The following is a 26,631-nucleotide window of genomic DNA, read 5'->3' on the forward strand; positions in this document are numbered from 1 at the left end:
ACTAAAAAGGATATTTAAATTATTTTAGATAGCAGGATAAGTCAAAAACAGCCAAGGAGTTCAAATACACACTGACCATTTGTGCTACAATCATATCTTGGGGCACAGCTGAAGCCCCCTCCACCTCTGCTGGAAGCTGCAACCAAGAAAAAATTCACCTTCTAGGGGTAGTGGTACTCCTGCTGTCCTCTGCCAGGAAATAACTTTAAATTTTAGCCATCGTATGAAAGGAGCCCTGCTAGCAGATGCTCCCTGGAAGATACATTAATTCAGTGCAGCTCCAAGATGCCAGAGGCAGCTCTTCCCACTTTGTGAGTTGCAACACATGGCTCCAAGGCCCTCAAAAAAGTGTGTGTTGCACACACGACTATTGCTACAGCTGGTCTTCTCACCAGCCGAACCCAATTAGTGAATCTGGCCACCTATTGGTAGCTCATGTACTGTAAAATGAAAACAAACAAGAAAGGCACATACATTGTGTCCCCTTAGTAAATGTTGAGTTTTAACTTAGTATTTTCCAGTTTTGACAAGCATGAGTAAGTTCCATGGGATCACTAGATGCAGAACTGTGGCCAGAATTTGGTATCTGGTGATTTTTAAAAATTGCAATTTAACTGGCAGATTACATTTTATCTAAATAGGTGCTATTGGTATTTAGGGATGCTCACTTTTTTTAAAAACAATTTTAAAAGTATAATTTTTTGTTAAAAGATGAAGGAGCTGATCCCAATGTAATGTACATTTATTATTGATGATGTGTATTAAAAATTCTTATGAAAGCTCTGCCACCTCACTGTTTTCATCCATTTTTATTTCAAAGTATCAAAAGCATTAAAAACAATTTCTAGACTAATTGTGCCATATTCAGCAAATTGATCAAACTGAAGTCAATGGGGCTATTTGTGAGGGTAAGAAGACTAGGGTCCGGTCCACAGTTTACCAAACTGTGTTTTTCTTATATCACAAACTAGTTTTATTTAAAAAAAGAAAAGGAGTACTGGTGCCACCTTAGAGACTAAACAATTTAAATAAATTGGTTAGTCTCTAAGGTGCCACTAGTCCTCCTTTTCTTTTTGCGAATACAGACTAACACGGCTGCTACTCTGAAACCTAGTTTTATTTAGATAAGTACAAATTTGAGTATAAACTAGTAAGCTTTTCCTTCTTTGCACCCATGCAATTTTAAAATTAATTGTTTTTGAAATGAAAATTTAAAAATATGTTCTCTGACAGACACCTGGGTACAGCAGGTCCAATTTCAGCCAGGATTAAACGCGTACAGCCATTCTGAGGACTGGAGTTTATCATGGCATCTTTGACATTAACTTTAACTGCAGCTACACAAACACACAACTATGATTACAGAAGGTAATTAATAATTATATGAAGTATTACAAGATGATCATACCACAAAAGCAGCCAGACTCCTTTGGGGTGAATCCCAGTCAAAGCAACTGTTAACATAGTAGGCAGCATTTATGAGCACCATGACACATCGCTTCATGCGGATAAAGTTCCTTAATAGCAGCTGTGGGAAAGATGAAAAGATGAAAATATATTCAGAAAAAACAAGACTTCAAACTATCAAGAGAGCTTACAACATCTTCAAGCTCATTCTCATTAAAGCAAGTTAGTAAAGTTGAAAGAATATGTCAAGTTGTTTAGTTTACAGATCTAGAATAATATCAGTATTTACTGAAGAATGGGAAGGGGAAGCAAATCTAGACAGTTATACAAGTCAGTTTATCACCTGTTGAACTTAATTCTAATGTTTATAATTTTGAATGACATACAAATGTCTGTTTCTCCCAAACATTTCAAGATATTGTGTTTAAAAAATATAATAAAAAAGAACATGAAACATAATTTGCAAAAATTCAAGCATTATTTGGTCAGTGAAATTTGGGAGTTTTATTAAATATGTTGACAAATTTTTTCAAAATTGGGTACCTAATATTAGGTTTTTCAGACTACATTTAGGCACCCAAGTAAGTGGCTTGACTTTTCAAAAGTGCTGAGCTCTTGAACTCCCATGAGTTCAATGTTTTGAAAATCTTGGCCTTTGTTTTAAAAATTTGTGTTGTGGGCCATTGTGCACAAACTGTGCAAAATTATAGCTCTAATCGAACAGATCACCTATATTCAGTGCATCCAATTTTTTCCCCTTTGCTTTAGAATATCTTGCTATAGTTGCTTTTGCAGTCATCACGTATTTTATAGCATTTATCCCTGTAATCTTGACCATAAGAGGTCTTATTCTTATCTGCACAAAACTGCGTCATATGGAGATACAGGTTTCAATTCAGGGAGAAAACTCTTTAAATTACCTAAAATGATAATGAGCCCTAATTTATAAGAGAGCTGAATGTAGTAATGCATCATTTAATTTAAGTTAACACATTAAATTCATCTGTGAAAGTAAAATCCCACTGATCATCAGGAAATGTAGACATTTTAAAATGCTACTGTATCTACCGTTAATTCAAGATCTCCCTTTGTAATTTTTGAATAGCCCTCTTCTTTTATATGATGTATTATATTATAAGCTAATATCCTAAAACTAAGAGAGGGTATTTAAAGTTTATTGCCAACTTGAAGCAAGTACAATAACCATCATTTTCTGTTATGAAAGTGGGGAGAACAGCGAATCTTGAATAAAAGGCCTTCTTGTTTGTTTGCTGTAATAATGAGGAAAAAATGCAGCTCTAGAAACTGCTTTCCTTACAATAGTGAAGACAGACGGTATTTTGCCCTTTGCAATCTCTTCAGTGAAATACAATGGACAATGCATATATAATTCATGTGGCAGATATTGCAAATCATATTAATGTTTATGAAGGCTCATTAGTATTTGAATAGCCTAGGGTCTGATAAAATAAAATTGTTTAAAACCTCTCCCTTTCCCACCACAAACAACAACAAAAAACTCTACTCCTCACAGCCCAACTAAATACCCAACTCTACATAACTAAAATACAGTACTGTCGAAAGTGAAAAAAAGTTATATCAAATATAATTGAGGACAAAAACGGAAGATGTGCCTTTAAAATAATTATTACCAGAAAATATCGTAACCATATGAGGCAAAAATATTTGAAAAGGAAAAGGGGACATAGTTTTCCCAATTGGATGGCCCTGAAAAGTTATAGATTATTTGATTTTGGTAGTCTCATTTGAGATTCTAATAGAGCACAACACTTAAAACCTAGCTAAGAGAATGTTAATACTCTCCTTTCCCCCACAAACAAAATGGAGTGCTTTCAGATCAAGGTTAACGGCATAAATTTATGCTAGTCTTAGCTTAGATCCACCTGTGCTATAACCTGATATGTGTGGACACACTGATGATTTCAATTGTGTTCTCACGCACACATTTCATGGAAATCAAATTGCAATTGACGATGAACTGACATAATAAAAATTATATATTTGTTTTTCTCTCTTCTTGAATCTCATAATTTAGTTTTGTAAACAGATCATGGACATGTAATTCTTTTCCCCCACTGAAGTTTGACACGAGGTGTCTAGAAGCTTACGGCTGATGTTAAGTCTTTGCAAAAGGATTAGTCTTTTCTTCTGCTTTACCTGTCTAGACAGTCTGTTTTCCTCTTCGATGTACTTCTGTTCTTTGGGCATTAATGTTCGTATGCTGGCTTTCACCTATACATCAAAATATGTGTCAATGTTATGGGCTTACGTAACACTCACTAACAATACAGACATCAATTTGCAATAACTATTAAGTTTCAAAGTCATAGCTGCCAAGCCCATAAAATATAAATGTACACACAGGCACGAGTTTCCGTTTCTTACATTAGCAGCCATAGCAGCAGCAGCAGCAGCAGCACAGGAACAAAAAGAGTGGGTGTGCCAGCCAGTGGCAGAAGAGTATTCTGTAGTATACATCAAGGTTTAGAGAAAATGAGGAATGACAGAAATTCTCTACAAATCAGGAACAAAAGCTTTCATGAAACTGAACTCTTTAGCAGTACAAAAAAGCCAAAGTTAAGACTTACAGCATTAAAAATCACATCTATTTCAAGATAGATGACCCCCTTTGTTGGCCCTGTCAGCTGCTTGTTTTTCAAGACGTAGGCTCTCTGTTCACCATTTTGAATCTGCGGGAAAAGGACATGACAGCCGTCTGTCTCGCGGTCTCCACTGAATACACTTCCTCAGTAACCTTTGACCCCCAGCTGCTGAAACTGACAGAGAACCCAAAACAACTGTGGCAATTCTGACAAGTACCTGTTCATTACCAGGACCAAGCCTGTCAGGAAAAATTAACTATCATGGGATTCAACATGGCCGTGAATTGAGTATGTTAAAAATTTTAGTGTTCTTATTACAGACCTTGGTTGAGAAATGACAGACAGAGCTGAGATTTTTTTATGTTTTCCTTGAGCAAAAGAAATACAGAGCAATATGTCAGGTGAATGAAACTTACAGACAGCAACGGTATCGCAACTTTGCCCAGAAAGTCAGCACTCCGATCTCTATCTTCGTCATAAACTGTCACTTCAAGAACTGAGTGGATATCTTTAATATTGCTATTCAGGAAAAAATACACGCGGGGGGGGGGGAGGGGAGAGGGGGGGAAATGTCAGTGACATCAATAGTTACCAAGGACAAAAACATAATAAAGTTAGCAAAATGCAAGTAATACGTATATTTTTAAAAGCATCCAGGGAACAAAATTTAGGTAAATGAAAAGCCCCTGAATGCAAGAAAACCACAGTTTGGGTCACTTCATAGGCAGCATGGCAGTTCTGCTATTTGCATGACCTTACAACATAGACCTGATTCTTTAAATCTTCTATCCTGTGTGGGCACTGCAAGAGTTACAATGAAAGGCAGTGCTGAGTAGCACTAAGGGATTTACAGATGCAGACAGCAGATCTGATACCCATAAAAGACTATCCCTTAAAATGTTACTGTCCTTGAGATAATTTCAGATGGCAACCTCTTTGATAGCTGTAACTCTCTAAATGAAAATAAATAATAATGAACTAGCTGAGCAGATCTTTGGGCTCAAAATGAGCCCTCTACTTCCAAAATTCCAGTTTAATCCAAATTATTCAATAGACACACTAAAAAGAAATTTGGAAAGATGTATACAAAGCATATAACATTATTCAGCATTTTATAGTATTTCAGCTACTAGATATTAAATAGTCCATTACCATGCATAGCAGATGGCACTGTATGCAGTAAAATCTTATGCAATTACTCAGATTTTTGGTTTGGAAAAAAAACCAAAAGTTGTTTGACAGCACTTGTTCTTAGATCAAATTGCTTACCCAGAAAACATGAATTAAAGGAAAATAACTGAACTTGAGTAAAACACACACACACGTAGGAAATTTTTTTTAAAGGCAAAAATCAATCAGCAAATTTGAGAATATCCCAAACAATTGATACAATTATACGTATTACAGAAGTTCCTGGGAAGATCCTCCTTGACGATTGTATGAGTTTTTCTAGTTTCTGACCAGTCTTTTGTCCTTTACAAAAATGTCTGATTCCTCATTCAGAGGACGCAGTCAGGTAGTGGAGATTGATTAGTTACTGATTCTCTTAGCATTAATTAAAAAAATTAATGAAGAATTTAGCGTGTTTTTACAGATTCATAAATGAGAACTTGTGAGGAAGCTACTGAGAAGTACAATTGCTGTGGGATTTTTCTTTTGATCTGCATTCATTACTAAGGCCCCATCACAGAGGAAGGGGAGCAACGATCTATAGATCCTGTAGCATAGGTTGTAAAGAGATGACTGACAAATTTTAAGAACAATGGGGAAATTAAATTAGAGGTTGTTTTGGGATCAAGAGCAATACTTGATATTCTCATTTATGCCAAACACACAAAAAGCTGAAGTTTCTACTGGGTTTTAGAGTGGATTGTTTGCAGATTTCATTTTTCTGATCAGTTTTCTCCTCATTGGTGTGGTGATATGCTCAGGGAGAAACAAAGTATTAAAAAAAGAAAGAAACAAGGTGACACTTCATTCTCGGAAGAAAAATTGTGCTTTGAATTTGTCAAAACTTTTTATTGTTTTCAAAACCATAGAGAAATAAAGACAACGTGCACCACTTCCTCCACAAAATGAATGTTTCAGATATATATTATCCAATAGCAGCACTGCATGAGTGTAATATAGGATACTATTGTGTCATAGTCATTTGACAAAATGAGAGGAAAATAATCAATAAGATCTGACAGAAAAATAAGTGTGTTTTACATTTCTTCCCACAGTTAACTAGTGTTTTATAATTACATTTTATAAAGTTCATAAGCATCAATACATTTCCTCATTTTCAAACTCTAGGCCCTAGTCCTGTGACATCAACTGTCACTAAAACTAGTGGGCATTTAGAATGCTCAGTACTTCACACTTAGCATCTCATCGGAATGGGACTTCTTTTCTTACCATCGAAGTGATCTAGTCTTCATTTCTTTGAAAACATTTTTTTTGTTATCCTCAACTGAATTCCTTTTCAATGAATTATTTGGTTTAAAAAAATAACAGTGTTCTAACTCTATCTTCCTAGTTTAGCAGTAGGTAGCTCTGATTTTAAAAACTTACAATGTGAAGACTTTGTTCCATTCAGGGTTGAGATTCTTGTAGACTGTATGTGTCAGCAGTCTGTCATTGTTCAACTCAACTACGCAAAATGGGTCACTTTTACCTAGAGAGAGAGAGAGAGAGAACATGGAACAAAATCCATGAATATTCTGCACCTAAAACTCACAGAACCTCCTCTCAACCTAGATTAAAAAAAAAAAAAGCATGGAATGTAAAGATAAATTCATATGTACTGCTTTTCTGATCACAAACTGCATGATCCTTCAATGTGCTGAGCACAACCAGGAGGCTTTGAAGTGTCTCAGCACCCTGCATGATCAACCATATAGTTAGCTATACTGATCAGATAATTAAATCATCCTGACACACAGGAAATTAAGAAAGAGGCATAACGTGATGCAAATTATTCAGCTGATACTTCAAGTTAGATATTTTCCCTCAAATAATAATAAAAACTCAAACTAATTCACGGGTGGAAGAGAGTGTGTGTCCGGCTCTAGGTCTATTTTTATTTACATAACAATTACTTGAAGAAGACAACCACTTCACTTTGTTGCATCATTCCCCCTCTCCCATCTGATTAATTAATAAAATGAAGTTGCATTTGCTCAACAAGAACATTACACGTAAATTCCAACATGGCCTGATGCTGATGGCTTAAAGCCAAATTCTATGCTTATTTATATGCATGAGCATCCTATTTAAGTCAATATGTTTAGCAAAAGGTGCACATGTGTACAGAAGTTGCATGTTGGGCTGTGAATCATTATTAAGGGTACCAATACATTAGTGCCAAATCCCAAAATAACTCATACTCCCATAAGTTGAGGAAAGTATGTTTCCCTCACGCAAATTAACATCAACAACTAAACCGCATATTACAGAGTGGATCATCCTTGTCTCTGGTCTGTCCATAGAGAACTAAGTGTTGGAAAGTTATTGAGTGTTGGCATTAGCTCTTCACAATCAAATCTAGCATACTAAGCAACTATATTTCACGTCTTCAATATTCCTGTAATGCGATGTCATGTATTATAAGAACACATATATTCAGTGGCGCTACATTAATGATACTAGTAAGGCATGTAATTTGTTCATACCTTTTACAAATGACAATGAAATCAATATTTAGACAAAGCTCTCCAGAGGTCACATCTTCCAAACTGCAATATTGATTCAGATTACAACAGAGTTTAATGTGGATATTATTAACTTTAATGATAAAGAATAATTGTTTTAAATACAATGTGAATTACAGTCACAGTGGACATTTACATTCTATAGAAAGCTGAATGTCACTGAATCTTTTAAACTTGAAAAAAGAGATGGATACAATATTGCATCTCAGAACGTTTGCCTGCCACTTCCCAACTCTAAAAGGAAATTAGAAACTGATTTCTCACATTTCTGAGGTTTTCTGTTTCAATATTTCAAAAGAAAAGAGATAGTCACAATTACAAAGCAGAACAAATGTACTAGCTGAGCAGAGTAAACTGTTATTGTATCATCTTCTTTGTTCACTTATATTTGCATATGATTGTAGAACATGATTAGTTTGAATTCATTGTACACAGAAACAGGAATATGGTTAAAAAGTTTCCTTTCACTGAAGTGTCTAAATGCCCTTTACTATAAATAAAGACAAAGTATCTGATACAATAAGTTAATTATGAAAATGAAATTATGATAACACTTCTTTTGTTTACTGCATACTTTGATGTATCACTTTTTTCCATAACTTTCTTCTTACAAAGGTATATTAATACCAGTCCAGTCAAGAAGGCCAAATAATAGGTGACATGAATCATGGTGGACATTTGATCACATGCTCCTGCTCCTCTAGATTGAATCTAATTTCGCCATCATTATTGGAAAGAAAACAACCCGTCTGCATGCATAAGTTCAACTTTTTTCAATTCGCCTAAACAAATGAAGGAATAATATTGACCTAGCTTTAGGACATAAGGGAATATCATGACACTTTACATGAGGTGTCCCATATACTCTTTACTACACCAACAGAAGTTTTGTCACCATTGCCATCTCCATCAAGGAATAACATCTTATTCTAAAAGGAGGAAAGGGATCTCACATGGGAAGACAAATCTTTATCCATGAGCATATTTTTCCATAGACTAAAGCCCTCATATCTGAGTTAAACAGCTGTATGACAAAGCACCTTGTCACAAGGTGAACTGGCCCTTTAAGGGGCTTTGGGCTATACCTGTGCCAGTGTTAGCTTGCCCCATGTAGAAGAAATAAGTGACAAAAGATCAAGTGGCTAAGAGTAGGCCTGTGGTGAGAAGAAGAGCAGCCTGTGGTTCAGTGAGGGAGCGGTGGGAGTGGGGATAGAGGCTCAAAGAGAGAGGAACTCCAAGGAGAGGAGACCTGGGAATTGATTCTTTATAAAGAGACAGAGAGCAGCCAGGAGGTCTGGGAATACAGGAAGAGACACCAGGAAGATGACAAGGCAGTTTTGGACTATAGAAGGCAAAGAACCTCATTGTTCCAAGCCTGGTAACCCACAGTAGAGGCTGGACATGGACTCCCCATATCCTGCCACCTGGTAAGGAGGAGCAGTGACCCCTGGAAACAAGGTGTGGATGGATGACTAGCGCCCAAAAGAGATAGAAGCTGAGCTCAGAAGAAGGGCAGCACTGGAAGATTTGTGTTTGTTTTGAGCTACAGGGCTAGATCACTGGAGTCACCTGATGACACTGGGAATCAGGAATTCTAGGAACTAGTGAATGATTGAAACTGAAGCAAAACTGAAGCAGAGGCAGGATCTGGTACTAGGTTCAGAGGGGCCTTTCTACTCTCCTCCATATTAGCATTTCTCCTTGAAGCATCCAAAATTGAAGCTCATACATCGTCTTCCATTGTGTGCTCTCTGGAGGTATAGGCACGAGCAAACCTTACTCCGAGCTGGAAATCAATATTTCTTATCTTGAATAAGTGAACATTATCCACAAAGACAAATCCAGAGAAATCTTACAATTGCTTGGTGGGGCTCATGTATACCCTTCATCTCACTGGTTCTAGACACCTGACAAAATAACTTTATGCTGTTAGTCCCTTTCCCAGAGCTAACATTTCCCATATGTCTGTGTAAGCAGTGTCAGGATGAACTCCACCCTGACATCTGGTGGTGAGGTGTGGCAAGTTGTGGAAAAGAACTTCAGGGGCTGATCTCATTTGCATAGGCACACCCACCCCGCCTAGAATGAGACCATAGCTGCCCAAATGGTCACTTTGGCTGCTGTGGGATCCCCAGTGTCTCTGTTATTGGGGCAGGAAGAATAAATTGTTATTACCCTGATTATGGGAACTGTGCTTGGAAAATCATAACATTTTGTTATGATGGAGGGATTCACCATCAACTAAGTAGCACTCGCTAGGCAAGGGTCATGGGTTCCAAAACTCTGTGAATGGAGAGAGGCTGGGGACAAGTATTAATACTTAATGGCATGGGCCCCGTGGTGAGGGCCTTACATGCTAATTGCACTTCCTCCTCTCTCCACTGTGGAATATCAGAGCTAATTTTGATTTCATTAGAAGTCTAGTTATAGGCTGCTGAGCTCACTTTGGGCTAACAGTGCACCAGCACTGGGGCTCCCCTACTACAAGTTGAATTCACCTAAGAGCTGAAATCACTGAGTGTTGTGTTAAGTAGTGGGGGAGCCTGAAGATATATTGTGGAGCAGTTTGCGGGACGGCTGGAATGCCTTGTGGACAGGCTGGTGAAGCAGTTTGATGCGGAGCAGTTCGTGGATGGCAGGAGCTGCTTGTGGGCCGCGGAGTGGAGCGGAGCTGAGCGAAGGAGTTCGTGGGGCGGCTGGCGGAGCGGAGCGCAGCTGAGCGAAGGAGTTCGTGGGGTGGCTGGCGGAGCGGAGCACAGCTATGGAGCTATGGGGCGGTCAGCTTCAGATCATGTAAGGTGCCTCTTACCCCCGTCCCATCTCCACCCAGGTTGGGAGGTAAAGCTCCGCAGATAAACTTTCGAACTCTGGAGCTGCCCTGACCAGGGACAGAGACTTTTGGGTCATTGGACTTTTGGGACTTTGGGTGATTTGGGGTTGCTGGACTCAAGAACCAAAGGGAAAAGGGCATGCCCCAATTTGCTTGGGGTGGATTTTTTTTTGCTCATGGGTTGTGTTATGAATCCTGTTGGTGGTGTTTCCCCAACATAATGCCACATTGTTTCTCTCTGTTATTAAAAGGCTTTTGCTACACTCAGACTTTGTGCTTGCGAGAGGGAAGTATTGCCTCTTGGAGGCGCCCAGCGGGGGTGGTATATATTTGTCCCAGGTCACTGGGCGGGGGCTCGAGCCGATTTGCATTGTGTTATTGGAATGGATCCCCTAGATATTGAACCCGGCCCTTGTTGCTGCCAACTCTGACGGGCAGATGGGTTACATCTGTTTAAGTATTTAGCACAAAGGGGACTGGACCAGGTTAAGGCCTCTAGGCTGCCCCAAAATAATAATAAATATCAGTAACCCTATCAGGAGGAAGGGGCACTTAGAAGTCTAGGCTTGTAAACTCCACTCAGCACCATCACAATAAAATGAATGAAAAAAAACTAAGAACTTTACTTGCTTCTGTGATTACTTTTGTGACATTCCATCTTCCGTTTGAACCTAGGATGCTTCCCCTTTTTACTTCCACTTTTGCAACAGCTGCCTGCCTCCCTTTCCAAATGAATCTCCTTGAATAATTTATAACCCCTTGTTGTACTGTCTCCCCTGAATCAGACCATGAAAAGAGAAAACTGCTAATCCAGAGGACACTGTTCCAAATCAGATTTTTCCAGAGGTATTTTTAATAATTCCTGTTAACACATTTTTCTTCCTCTGATTCTGTAGTATGAAGGTAGGAGAGCCTAACCGACACATTAACTCATCTGGTTTCCTTCCTGGACATCATCTATTTTTTCTTCCTTGTCTTCAAGACACAGGCACATTAATTGGTGGTTCCTTCATGGCATCTAAATGCCTTATATAAAGCAACATCAAATTAATGTTAGCTGCAGCGGTAGAACTCTCAACTCCCTCAGCTCCTTGTTCTCCTGAGCAAGTCAAGTGGGTGTGGCCCTAACCTATCCCTTCCACCAAAGCTCCAAACCTGTAGGGTGCAGAAGCCAGAGGAAGCCTCTTTTATTCTTAGCACCTCTTCCTCCAAGTGAAAATTCTTTATTTCAGGGCAAATTTCCTTTTATTTCAGGTAATTCTTCAAGCAATGTAGTTGCATTTTTGTATTCTCTTTCCCACCCTGCCAAGTCACTAAGACACTGCACAGACAATTAAAATATAATAAGAATAAACTATAAGAATGACACTATTGGGTTTAGTGTGCAGGTGCTGAAGGGTGTTGATGGTCTGAGGCGTACGGAAGGACCAATTAGGTGATCGGGTGTTCCCTTCTGGCCTTAAACTCTATGACTCTAGAAAGCCAAACATGGGTTATCATTTTTCAAGACATGCTTCCCCATACTAATGTCTTTTCATCTACTCATTTTAAATATCAGCAGGAAATAGCCACCATACCATTCAGTAAACTTTGCCTCCCTATATGGTATCTGAATAAACAACAACAAGACCACTGGTGACACTTTTCCAAAGTCTCTAAGCCTCTTATCTCATCCCCTTTTTATCCTCTCATTATATTAGGGCCTAATTCAAAACCAATTGAAGTCAATTGCAGTCTCTCTCACTGACTTCAGTGGGCTTTGGAAAACGTCCATAATCCTCCCACTGAAACTTACATGACAACTTGGGATCTACTAACCTACCTATTTTGACTACCTCAAATCACTCAAATCCTTCTTTAAAATGCACTTCTTCCACAAAACTGTCCAATAATAATACCTCCAAAGAAGAAAAAGATACATAATAGAAAACTATATTTTAAAGAATCACACAATTTTAGATTTCATCTCCGTTTTCTCTTCTGGTGCACTGTACGTTTGGCGTTTTCTGTTTAACTTCATGGGGCAATGATGAAAAAGGCATTTGAGAGGATAGAATGGATTTATCTACTGTATTTCAATGCTCGATTCCCCTTCTCTTTAGTCCCGACCACTTTAACAATGCAAAGTAATAAATGGGAGTTTTCCCTGATTAAAGGCCATCGAATTTGGCCCTTGATTTAAATTTCTTACTGGCTATATTTTACATAGATTAAATGCAAAAGCATTTTCATTATAAAGTGGTATTAATTATAAGCAACATGAAAATATTAATGTACAGAACTCTGCTGCATAATATTATTGGGTTAAGTAGGTTAGATATTTTAAAAAGTGAGGCTTCAAATGCGTAAGACTAGCATTTGCAGATGCTTTCATTTGGATTAAAATGACAGTCACCAATATTCATATTACAGGAAATAAGATGACTTCCAACTAGGATCAGGCAGAATGTTTCCTTTATAGAATTATGTCATCATGTTTTTTGTATTTGTTTTTTTCATACCTTCCCTTAAAAATCCATTAATAACTGTTAGAGAGAGCAGAGCACAACTGACTTAAAGGACAGGTGGTCTCTCCAAAAGGGTAATTTGTACATTCTTAATCAGAGCTGCCATTGATCTATTCTCTCCCTAAAACTGCTAAACTTCACAGGGCTAGATTCATTTCAGCAGGCACAAGACGATGTACAATGCACCTCCACCTGCCCCAAAAAGCCCACTGTGCCCAGTTAAGATTCACTTGCAGTGCCCCGCCAGCTCCACTAAGCTACACAGATGGCTATAGTGAGGATACACTAAATCAACATGTGGTCCTGGCCATGTCTCTTTCCAAGACCATGGTTACATTGTATCTTTGGCATATATATATATTTTACTAAGAAGAATCATGTGCCAGCATAAACCAGGAATGAATGTAGCTTAGAACCTAAATTTCTGTGGGCTCCAATAGACCATAAAGCTATGTACAACTATGATAGTTTATATTACTCAAGCAAATTCTAGTATAGAGTTTGCTAGGTTGTAATTAGGCTAGAACTTGAATATCAATTCTGTGCCCAAGATAAACATAATCTGAATTATTTTTTGCACTATTCATATTATACTAACAGTCATTCCCTTCCCGCCTCCTCCTAGCCCTGAGCAGACCTTTCCTCTGAGACCTGCAACAGTGACTACTTTATGTGAAGACTTAGAAATGTCAGAAGTCATTTCAATTGCACTTATCAAAAATAAGTTCACAGGCCTTGTCCTCAGAAGGATATTTACATAAATGTAATTCAGTTGCGAGAACTGAACGTTTTTCATTTATTGTTTGAAATCATCATGCAATTGCCCATGCAATCATCACAAATCATCATGCAATTGCCCATGGCTGGCCATTGCGATCTATAAAACCCATTGCCAAAAATTTGTTCATTTTTGGAAAAACTGCAAGACAGTTCATGACCGTGCCATTGGGGCAGGCTCTAAAGTCACAAAGGTTGCTGCAAGCTCCCTAGCAGCCAGCTGCCTGCAACTGAGCAGCTAGCATGCCCTCTGGCCACAAGGAACAATAGCTCAACAGCGTCTTTATGGTCTGTGTTATACCGGATGTCAGACTAAATAATCACAATGGTCCCTTCTGGGCCTAAAATGTGTGAATCTATCTTTCTATGAGAGGCTGCCTTATCTAATGGATTAAGTACAGGACCAAAACCAAGAGACTCCAGCGTTCTAATGGCAGCTTTGACAATGACTCAGTCTGTGGCCTTAGTTGAGTCACTTAACCTTTCTTAGTTTTCCACCTGTAAAACAGAAATGATGATAATATCTAGCTCACAGTGATGTTGTTATTGATTAATTATGTGTCTGAGTGTCATGAATATTCAGGATATCTGACAAGGACATTCAGTTCAACAACCACATTTAAACAAATTTTGCAGAATATTTGAATAAAGCAAATTTCAAGTTAGTAATCAAGTATTTGCACCAAAAACCTGATTCTGTGAGCTCTGCTCATCCAATCAAGGAACAGAAAATAAACATCTGATATAGTTTTGTTATTCGGTTTTTCCTTTAATAATTAAAGCCTTTGAGTACATAAAATATTAGGGACAGTTTGAGTTTTTATTTATCTTATAATATTGTCTATTTTGCATGATCGGTAGTTACTTTCATAAAGACTGATTTAAAAAAACTTATATAGATGCTGGATATGCTGCTACTAAATAGTGCAAATTACATTTGGAGCCATGATTTCAAAGGGTTACTAAATTTGCTCCAGCAATTTTTTTGTGTAGAGCCTTCCATATCTGTACTCAAAATTAACATTTGTACACATAAATTTGACATTTGATTTGCAAAATTTTGCAAACATTTCAGGAACAAATTCAAATGATGTTTTTTTAAAACATAGCCTTAAAAAACTTACAGTTAAAAAAAGTCCATCTGTACTCCACAATCTTGAAATTTTATCATCTTGATTCTGATCCTACTTTCAGTTAATTCAATCAAAATTTTAATATTAAATTTATTGGGAATAGGATTGAGTGTCTTATATAAAACTTTGAAAAAATATAAAAAATGGTTCACTCAAACTGCAGTTTCTTTCTGTTCTCTGAAGAATCTCACAGCTATCTATGATAGTAAATCCAACTATTGTAAAGCCTTTTATAAAATATACCTTTTATACCAAACTCTATCTAGAAATCTCAGAACCTAAAACACAGTAACAATCAACTGATAATGAGGTCAGAAATACAAGTAAATTTACTTCTAATGAAGTCAGGAGACACAGTAATCAAAGTGTTAAAAATTCATTTCATGCATATCTCATTTGCCTCTTAGCTGATATTTATCACATAATACTGTGAGAAAGTAGAGGTCTAAGATGCTCCAGATAAATGGCTCAATTAATTGTACAGAGGTAGCCCTCTTTGAGCTGAACCAGAGCTGTGAGCTCTTTATTAAAAGCACTATTCTGTAGCCCATAACCTTGTTCCTTGACTCCTCTCTAGTTTCCAATTTAAACAAGTCCCCATGCGGCCTGCTCTAAAGGGCTTTGTCTCCCTGTCATTGTTAAGAGAGCCGAGGCATCCTGGAAGTGTGAAATCAGACCTCATGAGCTGAACGGTTCCCCAGGGAACGCTGGACTGAGCAGAAGGTCAAAGTCATGGGCTGGACCATCTGAAAGCGTCTGATCACCAGTCTGTGTCACAGCAAGTGGGGTGGGGGGAGCTAGGAGACTGGAATTGAACACATCTTAATTAAAGCCCACAGACAGCAAAACAAACTGTTTTCTAGACAGGCTGTCGAATGGAGCTTAGATTTAGCATTACTAATGAATCTGAGTTGCTAACTCTTATTTCTTAAGATAATAAGAGTCTTAGAGAATTTGATAAAAATGGGGGCATATCTTTTTCCTCTGTTTTCTTCCTTAAATAATCTGCCATCAATAATAAGGCAGCTTTCTTCAAAAGAAAAGCACGAACATGTCTACCTTAATAAAGGAGTAGCAAAAACCATCTTATTAAACCAGAAGGTTTTTCACTCCAGAGGGCTAAGCCTTCTATATACATAACCTTGTTGCAGAAAGCAGAATACATTTTACCTGGCTATTGCTTTAACTGATATTGTATTTCATTTTAAAAAGTGCCTATTGCTTTCTGAAATATATTTGGGTTAGGTACACATAAAATATATTAATTTGAGATATCAACTTACATGATGATTCCATTATGTATTACCTTTCACTATATTGCCAGTATACACCTTCATTTAAAAGGGCTTAATTGTATATACCACAAGGGGCTTGCCTCTCTGAGAAGACTTTGATCACTTTCTGGGGAATCACAAGCTAGCTGAAGGTAAAGTGGGGGAAAGGGATGAGAACTTTCTTTTTTGTTGAGGACTTGGGGGAGAAAAACCAACTGCAACCCTGCAACAACCCACCCCCAAAAATGAATAAGTAATATTCAGTAGGGGATTTAAATTAAAATGTCTAAGGCAGAAAAGAAAAACCAAACAGAGTATTTTGTTCCATTCCATTTGGTCAAATTAGAAATCCAAAAATATATTTTCTAATATTTTTCCGGTGAATGCCCTTTGCTCCACCACATTTCCCAACTTAAAAAAAGTTGACATTGGTGAAGGCCCTAATATTTTTGGCCTGAAGCAGGAATTCCATGACCACATTTGAGATACACTGCTCTGTATTTTTGTCTGGTGCAAGGAAAGTATATTCTTACAGTAGGTCAGCTCCTTTAGAGACCAATCCTACAACATGCTCAGCACTCTCCATTCCTATTGAAATCAAGCTGGAGTGCTAAGCACTCAACACCTCAGAGGATTATGCTCCTTTCGTGTGTTCCTGGAAATGGGTTCACCGAATAGTACTTTTCAATACATCTCAAGCCTAGTTATAGCACACTTAACAGTGACCAATTTTCAAAACTGTAGCACCCAGTTTCCCAGGCTGTGAAAGCCTGCCCACAACTTGACTGAAATTTCAATCCGCTCTCGTGTCTTGTTCAATGCATGTGTATGTGTGGGCGTTGTAAACGGAGGCCTTAACCACCCAGTTAATCCCTTTTTTTAATCTGTATTAACCTTAATGATTTGAAGTGCACTGTCCAACACTAGGCTATTGAGCCTAAAGAAAAAACTACCCTCTACTATCAACAGTTTATTAGGGGCTTAACTGAAGTGACCTACTGTAGTCTGAACAAGGCTATGGGCTTTTTGTGGAAAGGAAAAGAATTGAGGGTTTCATTAAAAAGTAATTTGTGCTTTTTACTCCCTCATTCAATGGGACTCTCAATTGCTCTTTATTCACACAGAGTTAATACAGTATTACAGTGCTTCTCAATGAATGTATAGTAACAAAAGAAAAATTTTACATTTTGAAAGGAAAAAATTCTTTTTTACTGTAGTAAGATTGATGACTACTTAAAAGATTACAGAAATCTTCCCCACTCTGTGCTTATGCTTAATGATGGAATATTACGATTTTTTTTAACTATTCAGCCTAAACTAATGAATTTTGACTTATTACTTTATATTAAAAAAGGCCTGAAAGTGAAATGGGATATTTTCAGCCTACAGAAAGGGAGTAAATCACACAGGTACTGTACAGGAGTGTCTGTGTGTTCCTGCTGAGACTCAGGAGAAAAATCCATAAGATTAAATCAGAAAAAAGGATGTATTATTATTTAGATTATTATAGAAAAAAATGCAGATTAGCATCCTGATCCCCATTCATATGAGCAATTCTTAATCACACATGTAGCATTGTTGATGTCAGCTGGTCTACTCACATCAGTAAGAATTACTCACTTAAGTAAGAGTTGGAGGATGAGGTCCTAAATGTTATTTACAAGATACTTCATTGGAGGTGTATGTGGGATGAACATATAATGAATAATTAAAGACCAAACAATCAGCAAATAAATCATCAGTTATTTCTAAACATACATTATTCAAATTCAAAATTTAATCTGAAGGTAGATCAGTCACATAATTCTAAAGGCCAGTACATAAAACAGGTGTAAATTACAGCATTTTTTAAAAAACCTATCGGTTGCCTTTCAAACTGACGGCAATTTTTTCGTCAAAAAAGTGCAATAATTTGTATAAACTTTGAAATACATAGCCCTTTAAAAACACCTATATTATATAAATAATTGTTCTGGCTATTCATGGTGGACAAAATATTTAGGACACATAGGAATGGGGAGGATATCAAATATTCCTTCCACTTGCTAACTGACAGTCATTCTGAATGTGCAGAGTCTGAAAATAGTTTTTGGTAGTTATGTACATCTCTAATTGAACCAAATGTATTTCCAAAAACTTCGGCAACTGGCACAGATGACATGTTGATCAGGAAAAGTCCAAGACTGAACAAGGTCAAAGACTGAATTATCCCATTCCCCCTGAATAACTTAATCTCTCTCTCTGTTCAGACCACATTGGATTATAAGGTCAAAGCAGAGTGAGGAACCTTTAGAAGTGTTTCACCAATCTCTGCCAAAGAAAGAATCTGTTATTTTGTGTTCCACCAACAGGATGACCTGTTTCAGCAATAAATTTTTTGTCCTGTTAGATCATCTAAGATAATAAACTATTGATATTCATGTTAATTTACACAGAAGTATTAGGAAAGGAATTTTCTACCATATATCTATATTTATACCTGTGACAGAACTTGTACTTCAGGTTCCCAAGTGGCAGCTAAGCCAACTAGGTTAATATAGTCAGCATATTCATGAATTCTTACAGCTGCAATGGCTACTTTCTGAAAGAGGACAATCTCATCTTGTTCCATTCAGCATGTGCAGTGTGCAGGTGGGTGTACTTTTAAGAGATAACATATTTCTGAAGAAAAATGGTGACTATGACTGCAATGATTATTCTTAAATAATTTCCAAAAGCAGAAGACAAAATTATCCAATCAGCTAATTATTAGTACAAGGATAAAACAAGAAGATTTAAAAACAGAATAATTTCAAAACTGTATTTTCTTGTGATTATTTTGGAAGCGGTTATTCAAGGTCCAGTCTTTTACCTATAATGGGTCATTTACATTTGTAGCACTGATTGCGGGAAACTATTTCTTTGGAAGATTTTTTTTTTTTAATTTTAAACCACATACAGTGTGGCAAGCTCTTTAGCAAGTACCAAAAGATTATTTTGATGACTGCTTTAGAGCAGTATTTGACTTTCATATTTTGAACTGTTAACTCATTGCAGTTTTGATTCTGAGAATTTTGTGTATTTGTATCCATTAAAGAATAAAGTCCTGCATTTGTAGCTCATGAAATGTCTTTGCAGGACCTCTGATGGAGAAAAAGGTGTATTTCTCCTTTCCCATAGATACTCTATATAAGATTCTAGTCCCTGGTATTACAAGGCCTCATAGCCCAGCATATAAAAAGTTTTGGTTGGGGATTTTTTGGGGATAGAAGGTGGGATTGTTTGCAAACTGGGCAATGAAATTCTGACACACTTATCTTCCTTAAACTTCACACCTTGTGGAAACTGATCGATTCTTTAAAAATGACCAAATCCAAGACTCTCTAATTATACTATCTACTATCATAGAAACTGAATCAGTCCTTGCCTGTGACATCAGCTGCCATCAATGCTTCTGCTCTGATGACCTTCACCTGTAGAAATCCTACATCCTTCATGTTGTGAAACATCCTCATTGTGCTCTAAACAATAATAATAAAAAGTTATTACAGGCTGTGTGGAAAGGAAAGAGGTTAATGGTTTTCCCTCCCCAATCCAAAATTCATTAAATACAATGCTGTTTCAAATGATTGCCTTCTTCACTTTTTAATTTCAATAGGAACTTACTGTTATCAGTCTCTGTTTCAACACACTCCATTACCCAATCATTATAAGATAAAAATGGAAGAGTATGTCAGGATAAAATATATTAATAAGAAATTAATGCTACTGTATTACTCCCCTAATATTAGATACTTGAGCTATTAACTACAAAGTTTTAAATGTTGATATCCTATTAAGAATAACAAAATATTTTTTAAAAAAATGATCAAATATACAATAGTCCCTCTTGCACATGAGAATCATACTTATGTTTTCCTTGTTATAGCTTGAGCAAGACAGGTTCATGTGTGATTAAGGGCCAATTCTTTTTTCCCCTTGAGGAAAATATGCAACTACCACTGTGCTTAACAAGAGTGACACATGCAAAGAGAGAAGAAGAGACTGAAAGATGGCTCTCAGTACATTACAAGGAACTCTCATAATAAATCTCTTTTCCCCACCACCAAGGATTATGTATAATTTAGACACATTTTATAAAAAGAAGAAAAAAAAACTGGAATAGAGTACAAGCCCTCATTCATAATAAGCAATATTTTTAGAATTCTCTGTTACAACTATTTAGAAACAGTATTTTGTTGTGATTTTAAATAACAAAGTAACAAGATGGTATTACAGTAACTGAGTGCAATAGGCCAGAAACATTTTTTATAAAGCTTGAATGCAGTGGCCAGTTCCACAGATGCAGTTTTAACCCCATAATTAATTGAGAGGACCACTGCTAACATTTATATATTATGTATCTAAATCAGTATCTTCAAAACTGGGAAATTAAAATTAGGCTTCTAAGTGCAGATTTAGACACCTCGGGATGTGGTCTGATTTTCAAAAGTGTTTGAAAATCTTGGCCGTAAAGGATATCATTTGCGTACAAAGTCACTCATCAACAAAACACTTGTACCCATTTTTTAAGGCCCAATAGGTTTTATGCCCATGGTCTTATTCTATTATTGTGACACAGACAAAGCATGTGAAACCTCTTACTTATGTCTGAATATTTATAATAATATTTTGGTTTGTAGGTCATGTAAGCATCAACAGAGACACTGAGTCAAGGATTTTGAATTATATTACATGGGGGTAAAACTGACTATTATGGAAAATTAGAGTTTGATGTGAGCAAACTAAGATTACTATTCTACTTGTTAAAGATGGTATTTGAATAGAATCTTAAATGTTAGGCTGCTTGAAAAATATATAATATTTATGCATACCAAACATAGCCATTAAAATGTTAGGAGTATAAAATGCATCCTTGTCTTTTATTAATAAGAAAATTTTGACAGTCAAATCATACTCTGACATTAATTTTATAAGTCCCATCTGACTGTTTATTGTTTACAGTGAAGGTTTGACCTTGGTATACTGAGCTGAGGAAATGCAGTTATGTGTAATCTCATATGGTTTACTTTTTTCATATATGAAAAGTGTTTATCACAAGGATTATGTTTTAATCTTTTAAAACATTTGTTTATCTTCAGAAATCTGTTTAAAATAGACAGATGACAAAGTTTAATCAAAATATACTTCACCCTCTCTTTATGTGCTTGCAAATTGAGGGTGGTGGAGGTGGTGTTACAGATAGTGATGTTATAATTCAAATATTTGTTGGCACAGTCTGTCATTTATTACAATAATGATCAAGTTTTGGAAGCTTCTTATCAGGGCTGGTACCATAACAGAAATAATTTCCCTCTTCTAATGCAGTGTGGAAGAGATTTACAAAAAAGTTTCTGCACCATGTTTTTTTGAAGCTACTTAACCCAAGTTTCATGGTGGCTAGAAACAAACAAAAAAACAATAAACCCTCGCAACCCCCCAAAAACACATATAACATTGGTAAGCTCATCCTGTAAAAAAGGCAGCATTGCTATATTTCACTTTCAATACCTGATACCCATCTTCAGACTCTGCAGGATAATTATTGTTTGAATTTTTAGTTTCAGCAAGTCAGCTGATTTAGAGTCATTTATTGCATATTCTGACATTCTGGGCCCCTGACACATGGTACAATATTATTGTAGGGACTCTATGAAATATGAATTATTTTAATATATTACTTTAATACGTAACTAAGTAATGATTTATCAAAATATATTCTGTCTTCTTATTTATGATTATTGTTGAAGGCCTCAAAACCTGGATGGTTTCTGAAGCCTGAAATTTCCATAGCAGAGGAATCTATGATTTGCTGTGAATCCTTTCAGCCCTCAATAGATGGGGAAAGATTGAAATGCTCTGGAGATGAGTCCTCTTTATTTTTTTAATGAAAGGCTGTATAATATATTTTCTGTATGGCTGCAGCAGCTGTCAGGGAGAGCATCTCAGTTCAGCTCTATTATGGGAGAAGCAATACCCCATCCTATGGCATCGAGATACACTGAGGGGCCAGTACTGATTGACAGCTTGTCACCGTGACGTCTTATTCCATCTCTGTTATGGAGAAAATTAATGTCACACCACCAGCCTTATGACTCGCTGTCATCTTAGAACCACTCACCTTTTATCAATGCTCTAAATAACATTTCAAGCCCATCGTCTCACGGTGGACAATCCGGTCAAGGGACATTAAATCGGATGACTGTGAAATGTCATAATAAAAATGGAATGCTAACAACTTCTTCTCTAAACTAGCTCCTCTGGTTTTTAAACTGTGACAAGGGGGACCAGGGGTTCAGCACACCCATTCTGAAAAGGTCATACAATCTCTCTTGGTCTGTACCCATTACTGCGCTCCTCCCCCGAACCCAAAAGGAATTAATCTTCTCAGACAATTGTGGTAAAATAACGGTTCAAACAGTAATGTCTGTTTAATTTGTAGGGCTCTAATGTTCAGCTACAAATGGTTAAATGACAGTAATAGAGTAATTTTCCAAGGCTACTTGATCTGATGCCAGGGTCAGCTGATGGACTGCTTTTGGCCACAAGAATGGGTGCAAAATACATTTCAGATGGCAACTAGATTCTTTAAGAAAGCAAAAAATAAAAAGCCCTAAAATAAAGACACCAAATGATATAGTGTACCTCACTAATTGCATAATACTGGTTTATTGCATCTCTGTCCTTTAAGGCAGACACAAACACCAAAGATAAGCAGAAAGCTAAAGGAAAGAAAATTTGAATTTTGTAAATACTGTATTGTAAGTCTTTGCCCTCTATTTCTGCTGCTATTTATGAATCAGTTTAGTGAACAAAATATTGCAATTTCTCAGCAGGCATTTCCAATGTTAAAATCTGGAATACATGTAATTGCAAACCTTATTTTTCTACCACATATCAAATTAAATACATCCTTCAAACAATGCTTATTTGTGCATATTGAAAACATATTTAAATTTTGAAAAATGATGTTTTGTATATAAGAACATGTCAGAATATGAAATTATTTGATCATTCTTCTTCCACATAAATAATGCTATGTGTTTAATTTATGAAGCAAAAAGGGAATTTAAGAAAGCTATGTAAAAATATGGAGCAATAGTATTTTTCTATACTGCTGCTAAACTATGAAAACTATCAATACCACTTAACTTGTATCATCCTACCACAATAATCCACAAAAATATGGTATTTTTACACTTATATCAAAATGTATGTAACTATAAAATTAATCTATTGGAATGTGTTATATTTATAAAGATCTATTCTGACAACAGACTCTGTATTGGTGGATACCAAAATCTGAACTAATTCTCATAATTGTAATTATTTTTCAAAGATGGTGCACAATACCTTAGCTCTCAGCTGGGTTAGAAAATATAATATTTAGCCTTGCTAAGTCACCTCTATTAAACTGTGTTTATGATAACACTATTGGTGTATGAGTTGTACAAGCATTAGCAGACAGCTGATTCAGTGGAGATAGCCAGAATAAATTTGCTGAAGCGCACATCCTGCTAATCTGTTTGAAGAATATTGTACAGCATTAGTACTAGCACTTCATGTTATCTGCACAGCCTGATAAGGTACATCTTTATTAAATTCAGTTATTGAAAGGATGTCAGTCAGGGAATAGGAATATTTTAAAATCTAAAAAAAAAAAAATATTAAGCGGCTCTTTGTTAGTCAGAGCTTGGTTTAATGGCTGAGTGTCTAGAGAAGCCTTCTAAACACCTGGCAGCATTGTACAATAAAAGCTTTGTAATTTTAAGTGGAAATAGCTTTTTTTTTTTTTTTTAATTCTCCATATGTAGAAAGACAGTTACTTTTAGTGATTTACGTATTAATAAATGCTGGAGTAAGAGCTCCCCTCTCTGTTGCTTTGATAAAACTACACAGATTCTGCACCATGTGAGGATGCTGGGAAATAAAATAATTTGTTTCAGAATATTCTGAAATGGAAAGATGGTTTAATACAATTATTTTAGTGAGACAAACCACTGCTCCAAACTCTAACACTTAGTCAAAAAATAAGAAGTCATCTTGCTTTCTACTATGCTGTATAACTACTGCAAAACCTTTGAAAAGGATATGGGTGCTTTACACAAGCTGAAATGAATAGTTGCTATTGTAAAGATTCTCTGAAATATTGTAAAATTGCTAAAAAACATCTTAAATTATACTGCACTTGGAAAACAAAAATAATCAAAATTACATAAAGTAGTTAAATTAACTACTTAAATGGCACGGTCAAATACAGTAGCTGAATATTCATGTACACAACATTTATATAAAGGTAAATTGTAGGGCTCTGATGATGTTATCTAGATATTTAAGTCAATTACTACTAGTATTAATTATTAGCTTAAATCAGCACCACTAATTACATAGTAGATATATTCAGAATTTTTTTCTCATAGTAGTTAATTATTTGCAACATTATGTTAAGAAGGATAAGCAATAGGTGCTACATACATATCTCTTTAGTATTTCCTCTCGCTCTTTCTGGTCCTCCAAGGAGTTGACAGAGAGGTCAGAGATACTGACTGCAGCTGATGCTGTCAGGGTGACCAGCAGTACCAACCATCCTTCTCCTTCCTCCAGCTGCAACTCCAGCTTGTGAGTTTGTTCTCTACTCAGGGCCGACAGGTCAACCTGACACCTACAAACAAACGTTTTGAATCAGTGAGTGGCTTTCTTCACAAGATCAAACAAGAGCCATATGGGCTGACCTGCACTCCACTATGCAAAAAATAAATAAATGGAAATTCCTTCCCAGTCTGTGGAAGGATTTATCTTCAGTTTCAGCCATATCTCTTGCCTATTTTTAGCTTCAACTCATTATATTGCTGAGGCATTGTACATTTATTTTAAATATATACACAGAAAGAAAATCTACGACCAAAGTAGGGTGCTAGAAATCCAGATTCAGATCCAAATTGTGAAGCTTTAGTCAGTCTCGTATGTACACATAAAATAAAAGAATTAAGTGTGCCTTTTTAAATCTTTGAACACTAAAACTAATACCAGTCATGCTTTTTTTAAAAAAATTCTTCATTAAGGGATTGACTATGACAGTAGATAACATGGCTGGACATGGGAGTAAGGGGAAGGAGGCATCCCTCCAATGTCTGCATTAAACCTCTTATGGTGGTTCTGGCTACAAGAGGCAGAGCAGGAGCTGCACACACTATACTTCCCACTGTGAGCAAGTGGACAGGAGTAGCCTCTACATGAGCCAGCCAACAATGTCTGGGCACAGCTGAAATATGCCTCATCCTTAAAAGCCAGAGAGAAGCAGGGAAGAAGTTGTGTACCACTACTCACACAGGGCCGTGCCTAAATGCTTAATCAAGCCTTAAAGGAGAATACAGTCCATACATATTCTACATATATATTCTAGGTCTCTTGTAATTAAAACTGTCTGGTATTTTTAATATATTAGTCTATTTTCATGTATTTAATCTTTCCTAGAATGTAGCTGTGAATTTCATATTATGGTCATTCTGAAAACTCGTAGAACTGCCACATTACACTGAACAGGAATTATTAAAAGTATTACTTGAACTATTTATATCCATAACTTTTTCTCTTAAAGTTATGGCAATAAATTAACAATCCATGAAAACAAAATCCAGATGAAGTAAATGGATACATTCTACTTATAGTTTTGCCATTTTATAATGTAGTTTTAACAGCAGTTATATAATCTGACAGGTCCATGTTCTATCTGCCACTCTGACTAAGCTAAATATCTCACAAATTCTTTTAATAAAAATGTGAACTGATTTTGAAGAGAAAGATAATGTGGTGACCAAAGGGCCAATAAATGTGGCCCTATAAAATGGGCACTCTGCTATCATGGACAGGTTAAATTTGTTACAAGAATATTTCCCCTGCCCTCTCATTTACTGTATATTGTTTAGCGTTTATCTTTCATTTTGGATTTTTGTATGAAGACTAGCAAGCAGTGGAAGGAAGTGAGAGGAATAGGGAAAAGATTAAAACTACCCTGGTCAGTATAAATGCTATACCTCTACCTGTGCTATAAACTTACAATTTAGGCTGCAATAAAGAACAGTTTCTTCTTTACTATAATGAATATTGGTAATTAAGTACTCAGAGATTTAATATAATGTCAAATGATCATTCCTTTACAATTAAAGGTTAAAGGTTTATTGTGATTTGGATTGCTTCTAGTATTCAAATCTGGTATTATATATTCCAGTGTAGTTATTTTGCACCCCCAACCCCTCCTCATCCAAAACAGGCACCATACACCCTAAAGTATCCTTAAAAACGTCTCCATGACAACACTGCTGTGTTGATCACTGGACAGTATTACTATAAACAAGGTCTTTAATTT

At 36.4% G+C, this 26,631-nt stretch overlaps 1 protein-coding gene across 9 annotated transcripts in view; it reads right to left on the reverse strand.

Annotated features, from left to right (window-relative positions):
- The window catches only part of MCTP1 (multiple C2 and transmembrane domain containing 1), a 441,025-nt gene that overhangs the window by 134,609 nt on the left and 279,785 nt on the right, over positions 1 to 26,631 (reverse strand). For all 9 annotated transcript variants that reach the window (XR_007356791.2, XM_048850946.2, XM_048850943.2 and 6 more), the window contains 7 exons: positions 24,741 to 24,927; positions 19,654 to 19,747; positions 6,588 to 6,690; positions 4,448 to 4,550; positions 4,017 to 4,118; positions 3,586 to 3,660; positions 1,409 to 1,528 (listed from right to left, as the gene is read on the reverse strand). Coding sequence is in view for 8 of the 9 variants with exons in the window: in XM_048850946.2 (XP_048706903.2) it covers positions 1,409 to 1,528; positions 3,586 to 3,660; positions 4,017 to 4,118; positions 4,448 to 4,550; positions 6,588 to 6,690; positions 19,654 to 19,747; positions 24,741 to 24,927 (784 nt within the window). In the remaining variant the exon portion in view is untranslated. The remainder of the gene's footprint in view (positions 1 to 1,408; positions 1,529 to 3,585; positions 3,661 to 4,016; positions 4,119 to 4,447; positions 4,551 to 6,587; positions 6,691 to 19,653; positions 19,748 to 24,740; positions 24,928 to 26,631) is intronic.

Source organism: Caretta caretta, chromosome 5 (genome assembly GCF_965140235.1).
Source record: "Caretta caretta isolate rCarCar2 chromosome 5, rCarCar1.hap1, whole genome shotgun sequence".
NCBI classification, from domain to species: domain Eukaryota; kingdom Metazoa; phylum Chordata; order Testudines; family Cheloniidae; genus Caretta; species Caretta caretta.